Source organism: Arachis ipaensis, chromosome B3 (genome assembly GCF_059453495.1).
Source record: "Arachis ipaensis isolate K30076 ecotype BB chromosome B3, ASM5945349v1, whole genome shotgun sequence".
NCBI lineage: Eukaryota > Viridiplantae > Streptophyta > Magnoliopsida > Fabales > Fabaceae > Arachis > Arachis ipaensis.
The window spans coordinates 4,480,097-4,493,470 of NC_142438.1; the positions used below are offsets into that span (position 1 = coordinate 4,480,097).

The 13,374-nt window shown below is 34.4% G+C and overlaps 2 protein-coding genes across 2 annotated transcripts; both read left to right on the top strand.

The window, feature by feature from the left end:
* The first annotated feature begins 3,875 nt into the window (after nt 1–3,875).
* LOC107629126 (putative histone H2B.1) lies at nt 3,876–4,629 on the top strand. Its single transcript, XM_016331826.3, has one exon. The coding sequence runs from the start codon at nt 3,966–3,968 to the stop codon at nt 4,413–4,415; it is 450 nt and encodes a 149-aa protein (XP_016187312.1). The 5' UTR covers nt 3,876–3,965; the 3' UTR covers nt 4,416–4,629.
* A 6,193-nt stretch (nt 4,630–10,822) lies between these two features.
* Nucleotides 10,823–11,960, top strand: LOC107629123 (histone H2A). The gene is made up of 2 exons (XM_016331825.3): nt 10,823–11,308; nt 11,487–11,960. The coding sequence occupies exons 1-2, from the start codon at nt 10,838–10,840 to the stop codon at nt 11,727–11,729; spliced, it is 714 nt and encodes a 237-aa protein (XP_016187311.2). The 5' UTR covers nt 10,823–10,837; the 3' UTR covers nt 11,730–11,960.
* Nucleotides 11,961–13,374: the final 1,414 nt, after the last annotated feature.

Consider the following 13,374-nt stretch of genomic DNA (forward strand, 5'->3'; position numbering starts at 1 on the left):
AGGTTTCTAACTTATATGCCCCTTTCCCATTGCCTCTTTCACCCTGAAAAGTCCTCTCCAGGTCGGAGCTAACTTACCTCGTGTTCCTGGTACCCTGGCATCACCTTGACTCAGAACTAGATCTCCCGCTTGGAAACTTCTAGGTCAGTCTTTCATATTGTACCTCTTGGCCACACTTTGCTTCAAAGCTTGCTTTGCTAAGTTAGCCATACATTTGACTTCATCAATTAGGTCCAAGCTTTCATGAGTTGCCGAGGTCTCCAAAAGTATTCTTGGGCTTGGCTCCTTGGGTTCTACCGGGATTACTACTTTTTCGCCATAGGTGAGTGTGAAGGGTGTTTCGTTGGTAGTAGATTGCACTGTAGTTTGGTATGACCATAGTACTGACTACACCTTGTCAGCCCAATAGCCCAAGCGCTCATCCAATCTTTTCTTTACCCTTTTAAGATTACCTTATTAGTAGCTCCGACTTGTCCATTTGCATGCGGGTGCTCCACCGAGACAAATATTTGCCAAAATTTCAATTCGAACAACATTTTTTGAAACCTTGAGTCAGTGAATTGAGTTATGTTATCTGTGACAATAGATTTGGGAATCCCAAATCTTGCAATGATCTCTCTCCATACGAACTTCCGACATTGAGCAGAGCTGATACTAAGTAAGGGCACGACTTCAATCCACTTGGTAAAATAATCTATAGCAACTATAAGATATTTTACCTGGCTCTGTCCCTATGGAAAAGATCCCAACAAATCCAAGCCCCATTTGGCAAATGGCCTTGTCGGGATAACGGATATGAGCTCGTGAGGAGGTGCCTGGTAGAAGTTGCCGTGCAATTGGCATTTGCTACATTTCCTTACATATTCCATGGCATCTTTAATGAGGGTGGGCCAATAGTACCTAGCTCGAATGACCTTTTGAGCCAATGACTTTCCATTCAGGTGATGTCCACAGTAGCCCTCGTGGACCTCCTATAACACATACATTGTCTGTTGGTCATTTAAACATTTTAACAATGGTTGGGGGCACGCTCCTTTTATATAATTTCTCATTTATCATGGTATATTTGGCCGATTTAAGTCGTAACTTCTTTGCTTCTTTGGGGTCACTAGGCAAAGTCCCATGCTCTAAATATGAGCAAACTGGGTTCATCCATGTATTGAGATTCCCAGAACATAAAATCAGAACTTGGGGTTTGGTTACAGTAGGCTTCGTGAGCACTTCTTGTATGAAACTACGATTTCTTATTCCGGGTTTAGTGCTTGCGAGTTTAGATAACACGCCAGCTCGTGTATTCTGTTCCATGGTACATGCTGGATTACAAAAGAATCAAACGACTGTACCTCTTGTTGTGCTTTTTTCAGGTACTGCTATAATAGTTAATCCCGCACCTGATATTCCCCATTAACTTGGGATGTCACCAACTGCAAATCACTGAATATGGTTACTCCTGTAGCTCCGACATCTCGAGCCAACGCAAACCCTGCAAGCAAGGCCTCATACTTAGCCTAATTATATGAAATAGGGAAGTCAAATTTAATAGAGGCCTCGACCACCATGTCCTCTCTCTTGGTTAGGATGAGGCCAGCTCCTCCATACCGAACATTGGAAGTTCCATCTACATGAAGTTCCCATATCGGTATGCCAAAATCTGGGTGCGTCATTTCAGTTAGGAAATCTACCATTGCTTGAGCCTTAATGGCTAAGCGTGGTTCATAGCACACATCAAATTGAGACAGCTCAATGGACCAACTCATCATCCGACCTGCTAAGTCGGGTTTTTGTAAAACCTTTTTGATTGGTTGATCGGTTTGCACTATTACCAAGTAGCTTTGGAAATACTGGCGTAACCGACGTGCCGATATGAGCAATTTCAAAAGCAAGCTTTTCAATCTTTTAATATGGTAGCTCAGGTCCTTGAAGAACCATGCTAACAAGATATATTGGACGCTGATGTTTATCCTGATCCTTTAAAACTAAGGCCGAAGCCAACGTTTCTTCGGTTATAGATAAATACAAGAACAAAGGTTGGCCGAATTTTGGTTTTGCCAAGATACGAGGAGATGAGAGCAAGTTTTCAAAATGTTGAAAGGCGGCCTCACAATCCTCTGTCCAGACAAATTCCACATCTTTCCTCATCAAATTAAAAAAATAGTTCGATTTTAATCTCGGATGCTCTCACCTACCCTTTGTTCCACCTCCAGTAGGGAAATTGGGTGCTTTGCTTGGGTCCTCCTAGTGGTAAAGTGGGCCAAAAATTTCACCTTGATGTCAACAAAGGAGGATCCGTCCTTTTGTCGTATTTCAAATCAGTAGGCTTGTCAAAATGCTTTGACAAACGTACATGGAGGACGTGAGAAGCAAATGGGGTTTGACCCATTATCACGTGTTCTCGAACTTCCTTATGCCTTTTAGGACTTGGACTCCTCAACGGTGTCCACCCCATTTTAGACTGAACAGATCGCAATTCTTTTCCCACCCTCCTATCCTCTTCCAGAGAATCGCCATGTCGTCGTGGTGACCTCCTATCTTCTCGGTGGCATTGGGGGGAATGCAAAACCCTGCTAATTAGGGTCATGGCCTGCTTCAGGGTTCCCGTGGTTACACTCTCCATGTTCTCTGGGCGGGTGACTTCGGGAACGGGATTACCTAGACAAAGAGCATTCAGCCAATCGCCGTTCAAGTTCCAAACGATGGCTCTCCAATTCTTGTACCCGATGTCGCATCTCCTGCATGGCGTGATGGTAGTCGTCCCCTAAACCAGCGAAATGACGAGCTTCCGCGTGGAAGAGCTCCAAGTTTGGGGCTCCCTAATTCTCATAACTAGGATGAGCTTCCTAGCGATTCGGAGTCGCATCAGTTTCATGTCCACTCTCCTGGTTTGGTCCTTCAACGGAGTCTCTAAATTGATTGTAGAATGAATTCGATGTTTGGCCATGATTCTTAGCGAAGTAGGATACCCACAAACGGCGCCAAATGTTCGTACTGGTGGCGAGTTTATGAACTGAAAGGGTGAAGGTCGGAGATCCTGACTTTGGTGTGCACAAAACCAGGCCGAGTGGGTAACCTACAAGACACTTCGATGCTAAAGTCAGTGATAATGTATTAGGTGGTATGGAGCTTCGTGTTTTTACATGTTGATTGCCTTTTCTTTTTATTTCTGTCCCGTGGAGCTACTATTTTTCCAGCATCTAATGCCTTTACGTCGTGTCATTATTGTTGGGATTCGACGGTTATAGACTTTGGTGATGTAGCCGTTATGACGATCTCGACGTTATCTTGTAACATTGGTTTATATTTAATTGCTCGTCTGTTATGTTCTCATTTGTCTAGAATAGATACATAGTTCTAAATATTTTTCTAATTACTTAAAAAAATTTAAATAAATATAATATTTTAAAAATAATAAGGTATTCAAAGTTTTACTTGATCATTACCAAACAAAAAATCAACTATATTTCCAAGCTCATAAAACACCCGCGAAGCTAATTAGATTGATAAACACGAACCGCGAATAAAATGAAATGTGTTGCACATTTCGGCGCGCAACCGAAACTGTAAAAGCAATTAAAATTTGAATTTTATATTTGATGGGATCCCACCAGAGAGCTTCCAATTCTAATAAGGGAGAGAAAAGTGAAGTGCATCTTAACCGTCTAATCTCGAAGTTCCAAAAATGAATCTCAACGGTCTTTACACTGCCAACTCACCGATCCGTATGCGTTACACGTCATGAAAAATCTCGTCGTCTTTGGAAAGCTACTCCACGAATCGACACTTGCCACGTCAGCGATCCGCGTGAACCCCCGCTAACGAATGATAGCGCGAAATCCTTTTCTATATCAATCAACTGCAATCACAATTTTTCTCATTCTCAACTCGACTCAATTCATTCTCTTCAGAATCCCAATTTTCCCAATCCAAATACCTAACTCCTCTCAGAATCTCAAAATCCTCGCTTCGTGATGGCACCTAAGGCAGAGAAGAAGCCAGCTGAGAAGAAGCCCGCGGAGGAGAAGAAATCCGCCGTTGCTGAGAAGGCTCCACCGGCAGAGAAGAAGCCGAAGGCAGGAAAGAAGCTTCCAAAGGAAGGCGCCGCTGCCGCCGGAGACAAGAAGAAGAAGAGGAACAAGAAGAGCGTTGAGACCTACAAGATCTACATCTTCAAGGTCCTGAAGCAAGTCCACCCTGACATCGGTATCTCAAGCAAGGCCATGGGAATCATGAACAGCTTCATCAACGATATCTTTGAGAAGCTCGCTCAAGAATCTTCTAGACTTGCCCGCTACAACAAGAAGCCAACCATAACCTCCAGGGAGATCCAAACCGCAGTCAGGCTAGTCCTGCCCGGAGAGTTGGCAAAGCACGCTGTTTCCGAGGGTACCAAGGCGGTTACCAAGTTTACCAGTTCTTAAGCGATGTCCTCTAGTGGTTTCGTCTGGCCTAATTATTTTACCATTAGAATTATATGTCTTTAGTTGCTTAATTAGTGCTTTTATTTTGTGGAAGAAAAAAGAAACTTGTAAGTGAAGTTCTGGGATCTGCTTGATCCTTTTTGTGTAGTTTGCTGGGAAAAAAAAGGGACAAAAACAGTAGGATTTATGCAATAGAATCGATTATTGTTTGCATCTTGCCTGGTTTTCGGATTCGTTGCTTTGTATAATTGTATTGCATTAATTAGCAATGCCTAAACAAGCTTTTGCTCTATTTCCTCGTAACTGAGTAATTCACCTTTAAAGTCACCATGGAACCTTTTAATCTTCGTTATTGGATTTACTTTTTTCTTTCTTTCTCCTCATTTGATGCTAAGGAATCTGGTTGCTCCGTCACTTTGTTCCCTATCCTCCTAAAACTACTGCTTTTGTTATGCTCTATTGTTACATTATCACAAGAATTTTGACCTTGGTTTTAGTGTTTGGTTTAAATTATGCAAAGTTGAGTAATTTGAAGTTCCTTTTAGGCAATAAATAATAATCACACACAGGAATGAATGTGAACCCTATATATTTTAATGTAAAAAATAGTTCTAAAGTTTAGGTAGGATTATGCCACAGGTGCATGAGTCTTAACAAGTGCATAACAAAGTAGCCGTCAAATGTGGTGAATTGCCTTTAGTATCATTCGCATGTTCCCTCTCCTAAGTCCTAACATCACATTATTGCTCTATCACCGAATCCACCAAACTAGTTCTAATAAGTATTAAGCGCTTTAATAAAGAGAAAAGTTGTATTGAACTTATGAACTACTATATTCTAGTACTACATACTTTAAGTCTTTAACTCTTGAACCAATTTTGAAAATGATTGTGTTGTGTGTAATTTCAGAAAAAGAATTGGTGAGTGAAGTGTGATATATTTTTCTAGAATAAATGATCATTTGTATACATAAAAGATAAAAACGCTGACATATGTACCCACACTAAATCAAAACTAAACTTGTACCCACGAAAAATGCTTTTTGTGTAACAAAAGTATCCTGTCTTTGGAAGGTTGGAGTGCCACGTAAGGTACTCTTGTCACACGGCAGACATCTTGTGTGGGTATAAGTTTAGTTTCGATCTAGTATGGATACATATGTCAGTATTTTCATCTTTTGGTGCTGGAAATTTTTCTTTATTTCAAAGACAATAAGTGAATAAATTTAAGAGTGAGTTGATGTACCCGTTCGAAAGCAAAGAGAATAAATATAATTTTTTTGGTTTGCAGATGGCCTATTCCTTGTCATTTGTTAACGAAGGTGATTAACTTTTTATTGATTTATACATGAAAGAAATACAATATTAAGTCAACTAAAGGTGAATTATATTGAAAAAAAATATAAAAGCTTAAACAAATCTTGTCTCTATACAATTTTTCTTATGATTTTAGATTGTCATGCCATGTTAAGCGTTTAATTGTTTTGACATACCGAATACCTAATAGAATAAACTAACAATACATATTGAAATTGAAAATTTTAAATTTTATCATAAAACCAAAAGAATATATTTATAACCAACTAATTCTTTAAACTAAAAACTAATATCAACATTGAGCAATCAACTAAAATTTGATTATACAATTCTTTAGGGTTAATAGTCAAATTCGTCACTGAAAGATCACTTATTCTTCAAATTAGTTCTTAAAAGATTTTTTTAGCTATATTAGTCATTGAAAGATAAAACGTAAGTGAAATTGTTCATTCCATTAGTTAGATGATGACGTAGTAGGTTAATGTCATGTGTCACAAGATGATTGATTGAGTGTCAGGTCAACGATAGTTAGTTCGTCACGTATCACTTGACATGCAAAAAAATTATTTATAAGCAAAATAGTCCCTGAAAGTTCAGACATAAGTCATTTTTCATTTCTAAAATTTTAAAAATTATAATTTTAAAAGTTTTAATATAGTAGTTCTTTTAAATATTTTATACTAAAAGTTTTAATATTTTGGATTTCACTAAATATAGTAGTTCTTTTAAATATTTTAATCTTTTATATCTTACTAAAAAATATAGTAGTTATTTAAAAAAAATTATATAAAAATATTAAGATTCAACAAGTGATCCCACAAATTGATTTTTCAATTATTGAGTTTTACCATATAAATTACACAATAATAAAAATTATAATTTTAAAAGATTTAAAAGATTTAAATTTTAAAATAACTACTATATTATTTACTGAGATTTAAACTATTTAATTTTTAAATATATAATCAACAATAATTTGATAAACTCGTTTAAATAAAAAATTTCACTATAAAAAATTATAATTTAAAAATATAAAATTTTAAAATACAAATGACAAAATAACTTTATAATAATTTAATTATCTTTATTATTTTATGTAAAGAGAATTTTGTTTATTAAGGTCTAAAAAATAATATTTAAATTAGTACTATAAAAAAATATTTTAAATTTAATATTATTAAAAAAATAAAAAAAATTATATAAGGACTAATTTGATTGATTTTTAAAATTTTAGGGATGAAAATGACTTACGTCTGAACTTTTAGTTTTAGGGACTATTTTGATTATAAATAACTTTTTTACATGTCAAGTGACACGTGGTGTACTAACTGTGTCACTGACCTGACACGTCAACCAATCATCTTGTGACATGTGGCGTTAACTACCACGGCATCATGCCATGTGGTATTTAATGTGACACGTCATCATCTAACTAATGGAAGGACCAATTTGACTTGTTTTTATCTTTCAAGGATTAATACGACTAAAAAAATCTGTTGAGGACTAATTTAAAGAATGTGTAATCTTTCACAGACGAATTTGACTATTATCCCCAATTCTTTATGATATAAATGAATCAACTCAAGTCTGTATTAAATCAAATATTTTCTGTACAAGATTAGAAATGAGAGACATTATGCATCTACAAGACCACAACTAAAACAAATAACGATAAAATATGGATAATCATATCAAAAGAAGAAAAAGCTTAAATTAATAATGTAGTGTCATTATTTGAAATATGTAGTTGTCCGAAATATTTCTTAACATCTTGTTATTGCTACACTTTTTTTCTTTCAGACTTATATGTTGGTTAAATGCTGAATTTATCTAGTTTGACCTACTTAATAATCAAGTCATCATGAATTAGTATCAGTTGAAGATGCTGACGACAGTGCTAATTACAATAATAATTAAGATTTATCTATAAAGAATTTACGTATTTTTTAATAAAAAATGAATCACAAATCAACGAAAATAAGTTTGAAAATAAGCACAACATTTTTACTGTTATTGTTACACCTCTCACCATAGATCCCATAATACAAAACTCTAGAATAGTAGAATATATAGACCTTGCTCCCTAATGTACAATCAAAATCCCAATACAATTCACAACCTCTTGAATTGATACTAACGTGAGTGCTAGAGTAATTTTTTAAGTATTCTTATGCTGCTCACAACACAGCTACACTACACACTCGCACCAATGGGTTCATATATATTCAATGACCAGCTAAGTCAAAACAACGCACACAGAGAAACATCTATTAATTAAGCATGTAAGGCCGGTACATGCTCAAAACATTCAAAGTAGATAATCAATGAAACATAAACTAAACCTATATCTCTAAAGAGTAAAGACATGTCTATTGAGGTAGCGTTTGGTAGAGAGACAGAGATTGAAAGATTGATACTGAGAAAAAGAGACTTAGAGACAGAGACTGAAATAAATCTCAGTATTCTGCTTGGTGCAAAGTAGGAGACATAAATTGAAATAAGAATGAAGATTTAATTTAATTTGTACAAAGGATAAAATTGAAATTAATTAATTGAAATGAGGATATTTTAGGTATAAAATGTTGTTAAAGTTTCAGTCTTCGTCTTTAAAAATTTCAGTCTTCTGTGTCCCTACTTTTTAGAGGTACTGAAATACTGAAATTTTGGAGACAGAGACAGAAATTTTAATATCAGTCTTTGAACCAACAAACATGATATTAAATCTCCGTCTCTCAGTCTCTGTCTCAGTACCTCGAAACAATCGCTACTTTAAAGAGTTCAGATCCAAGTGTGATATTTCATTTCTTTTTTTTTTAAGGTAATATGGAGGAACCTAAGCCCAAGTGTGATATTGCCATATTCGAATGGCAAGGGAATTAAGAAACCCTTGTATGCCCCAAAATATTTTTTTTAGGGCCTAGGGGCCCTCTAAGCTCTAATGGAAAAAAAAACATTGACAATCTAATTTAAAGTTTGCAGTGCTCTTTGGTGATTTAGTCCCACCAAATCCATAATTTGTACATTCTTAATTATTTTAGAAAATTCCTAATCAAAAGAGAGTGAAAAATATAGATAAAAAGTTTGCTTATCAATTTTGTTATAATATATTAAAATTAAATATTTAACTAAATTGTGCCCTAAAAGCACATTTTAAAAATATAATAATAATTTTTTTAAATATTTTTTATATATTCAATGTATTGAAAATTAAAAAAAAAAAATTATAAAATATTTTTTTTAGAGTAAATACTCTTTTTGGCTCTTATCATTTTTTAAAATAGACAAGTCGCCCTCTAATATTTGAAAAATGATAAATCGATCCGTGTCCATTTCTTCTGTTAGACACTTAGATCTTTCTGTGGCTCTCTCTATTTAGACTCGACGGAAAAAACTGACATATAATAGTGAGGTGGTAACTCAATTGGAACACATCATATAAATTGGTTAGGACCACTTAGTCCCTGCCCAATCAGCAAAACGACGTCGTTCTCAACCAAGGAAAAACACGCATTTTGAAGAGTCTCCCCCTCTCCCCTTATATCTATCTTCAATAGCCCCAAATCACCATCACTTGACACACTAAATTACACCTTAACTCTAAAAAAGTGAAATATTTTCCTTTAAGGCAAGTTGACGAAAATTTCTAGTAAGGAGGTAGTGAGAACGTTTTGACGAAACTACTGATGGCGCAACTAAGGTTAGTATCGTGTTACTTTTTAGCAGTTTTCTGAGTTGGTTGTCATATATATTAATCTTGTTTTAATACCTTAGTAATTGTTTGATCAAGTAAAAATAGTTTAGTAATGATTGAAAGATGATTAAAGAAGTTATTTGATCCTATTCGCTGCACATTATTCTTCTAGCAGATGCCATTTGAAATTGTCTTTGTTTTTCTCCTTGGGGATTGGTTCGAAAGGGATTTTTATGGAGTATTGTACTACTTTGATGGACAAATTGAGACATTTTTTCATTAAACATAGATTATATTAATTTCACAGATTTGGTGAAAATGTTTAAGGTTTAGAGTATGCAAGTTACAAAGAGATTTATTGGTATGATGGTACAGTCTCTAATTTAGAGTCTAAATTGCATGTTCTTAAAGAGAATAAAGAGATTAACGAGATGTGTGACAAAAAGACGGAGAGAGATATATTTTAAATTGTCCAGGATTTTATAGTTCCATAACTCTCATACAAAATTATATTATCAATAATGCAACAAAATCACAATTTATTCACATAGAAAATACAATTACAGGGAACAACGTTTCATATATTAACCCTAACCAAACATGACAGGTTGCAATAAAATACAATCTATAGCCTATATTACAACATATTTCAGTGCTCTAATGCAATTAATATGGCTAGCATAAGAGAGACTATGAGCTAATTATTCTATTTCTTTGATTTTTTTTCGATTTCCAAATCAATCTTGTGTTTTAATTGATCCAATATGTTCTCTAGCATTGTCATTCTTCTTTCAATATTACTATCTTTCTCATGCCCAAAACGACAAGAAATCAACTCATACAACCATATGAATTACACTCAGTTGCTGCTTGTGTTAGGATTCGAGAAGAGGGAGAATGAGACACTCTTTAAAATGCGCATTTCTGTTTGACTGAGAACGACGTTGCTTTGCTAATTAGACAGGGTCTAAATAGTCCTAATCAATTTATATGATGCATTTATGCTAAGTCACTACCTCATCATTATACGTCAACTTTTTATGTCGAGTCTAAATGGAGAGAGCTATGAAAAAATCTAAGTATCTAACAAAAAATAGGAACTAATTTGTTATTTTTCAAATATTAAGGATGTAACTAAAAGCACATTTTAAAAATATAATAATAAAATTTTTTAAATATATTTTTAATAATTTTTATAAAATATTTTTTTATAATATGTTTAATTTTTATCCTTAGGGCATAAGTCAGCAAAATCTTAAAATTAATTTCAAATTTACTAAAAATTTCAACTCTTTAATTATGCATTAGTTATTTTTCCTTATTTGTTCCCTCGTGTCTTTGTTCTCTAATCCACCAGCGCATTGTTACTCAGCAGATGAGAATCTAAGCAAAAAGCAAAAAAAAAAAAGGCAACAATGCTTTGTGCAAATAATTCAGAAATCTCATTGGTCCATATACAAGTCACACGGATATCCATTTGGAACATATCACAGCCGTTGATAATATCCAATCAAACGCCCCAAACCCACTCACTTACACACCCACGAGACTCCTCTCACACTGTCCCAAGCTCAATAAAAGCCAAGACTCCACTCCCTCCGCCACCGCAATCACACCTCTTCCATCACCGGAAAAAGAAAAGGAAAGAAAAAAAAAAGTTAATTAAGGTTCTGATGGACAGCCCCGCTGTAAAAGGGAAGAAAGGAGCTGCCGGAAGGAGAGGCGGTGGTCCCAAGAAGAAGTCAGTGTCAAGGTCCGCCAAAGCCGGTCTCCAATTCCCCGTCGGAAGGATCGGACGCTACTTGAAGAAAGGCCGTTATGCTCAGCGTTTGGGAAGCGGCGCTCCGGTTTACCTTGCCGCCGTTTTGGAATACCTAGTTGCTGAGGTATAATCACAATTACGAGTTCTTAGTAGATCTTCAATTATTATATTTCAATTTTGGAACTAAGATTTAATTTTAGGGTTAACAGTTAGATCTCAGTGTCGACTGATTGCTGAGGCTAGATTTGCGAAATCTTACATTAAATCTGGTTGTTGATTGTTCTTCTCTTTTGTTCGTGTAGGTTTTGGAATTGGCTGGGAATGCTGCTAGGGATAACAAGAAGAACAGGATTATTCCAAGGCATGTCCTGTTAGCTGTGAGGAACGATGAAGAGCTTGGAAAACTGCTTGCTGGTGTTACCATTGCTCATGGTGGTGTTCTTCCTAACATTAACCCTGTGCTTTTGCCTAAGAAGAGTCAAGCTGCTGCTGCTAAGGAACCGAAGTCTCCATCTAAGGGCACAAAGTCTCCTAAGAAAGCTTAATTGATTATGATATTTTGGTGTTAGGTTACTTTTGGTTTCTCTTTGATTTTAATGTATATCTGTTGTTAGGTACCTTTAGTCTTTTTTAGGCTGGCAGGAATATGTGATGCTTGTCATGGTATCCTCATTTGGAATTTATGGTGAATGGATTATTCGAAATAGCTCTTTTTCATGTAGCAAAGATTAGAATTTGAATGTTAATGCAAATTGGCTTATGATATATTTCTATTATGTAATTTTCTATTTAGTAAAGATGTCATAAAGCGCAAATGATATTGTTGGACTAGATTTTTGGATGCAATTACAAATTTACAATTGTTTTTTTTTTTTTTTTTTTTTTTTTTTTTTTCTTTTGCAATTAATTTTAAGTACCAACTTCACTCTTCTCTCTGGTGAATCTAGGGATTAGAGAGTAATTCAGTATGTACTGAAATAATATAATATTAATTATTTTTTTATGAAAACTTGATGGCGGGAAACATCAAAGCCGTGGAAGAACTGAATTTTGAGGGAAAGCACCTTTTATTCGCTGTAATATAGCTGCTTGACAGAAAGTCACTTATGATATGAAATAGGATTGTGGTCAATTTGATCCTATTTTATTTACTCGTCCATTCATCATGTTTATTGGTTCATATCAAACTCGTGTTACTCTTAAAACACTTCTCCTGTTGCTCTAAGTTCAAATGAATGATAACCTGTGTAATCAAGAGAAAAAAGCTATAAAGAATCTTAACCATATTTTTTGTGGTTTTGCACATTTATTCACTAGGTATATTTTGGTGCTAAACTCTTATTCATTCAGAAATATTTGTTAATGTAAAAATGTTACCGTTCTTTTAGAGTTTATATATATATATATATATATTTTTTTTTTTTTTTTTTGTGGTTATTTACGTAGCATTTAGCCTGTTAATGTGATTGGCCTCAGATCTTTTTATTTTTTTGGTCCCAGGCCTCAGATTCAAAGCTCATTTGAAATTATGTTTATGCTTGTGATGTTTTAATTTAATTTATAGCTTAATCTAGGCACCAGTTCTCTTCTCTATTTGATAAATGTGCAATAAAGTAAAGATCCAACGCTAGATATAGATATCCGGCAAGCTCACGCTGCTTTTGTTTTTTCTCATTTTTTTTAAGCGATAAAGTTGCAAACTTTGTGTTTACTTTTCCTGTTTTATAGAGGTCTAATCTAAGTCTTTCAGAAATTAGAAACAAAATTCATAAATCAATGTAACAATCTATGATTTTCAATTCAAATTTGTTAGAGCTAACAGTCTAACACAATCTTTAAAACATAAATTTGGTTTATTATTCGAAAGCATAAAGGTATTTAAAAAGTCCTAAACGTTGGATCAAATTTGTTTAGATAATTTTTTTAAATATCATATTACTTGAAGCAGTATTGTAACTTTTGCTTTCAGTTCTTACTATTAAAAATTGACTGTAAAATTTATTCTCTCAACTATTCTTCATTTTTCTCATCTTTTCTACATGTACCATCATGTTCATTTTATTTTACAACTATTTTTTTTTTTACCTTTTTCATCTTTCATCTTTATTTTATTTCATCTTCCTTGTGGCTTATCTCTTTCTTAGAGTCATATTTATATTTTGTAATGTATTTTTGTATTTTATGCACCTT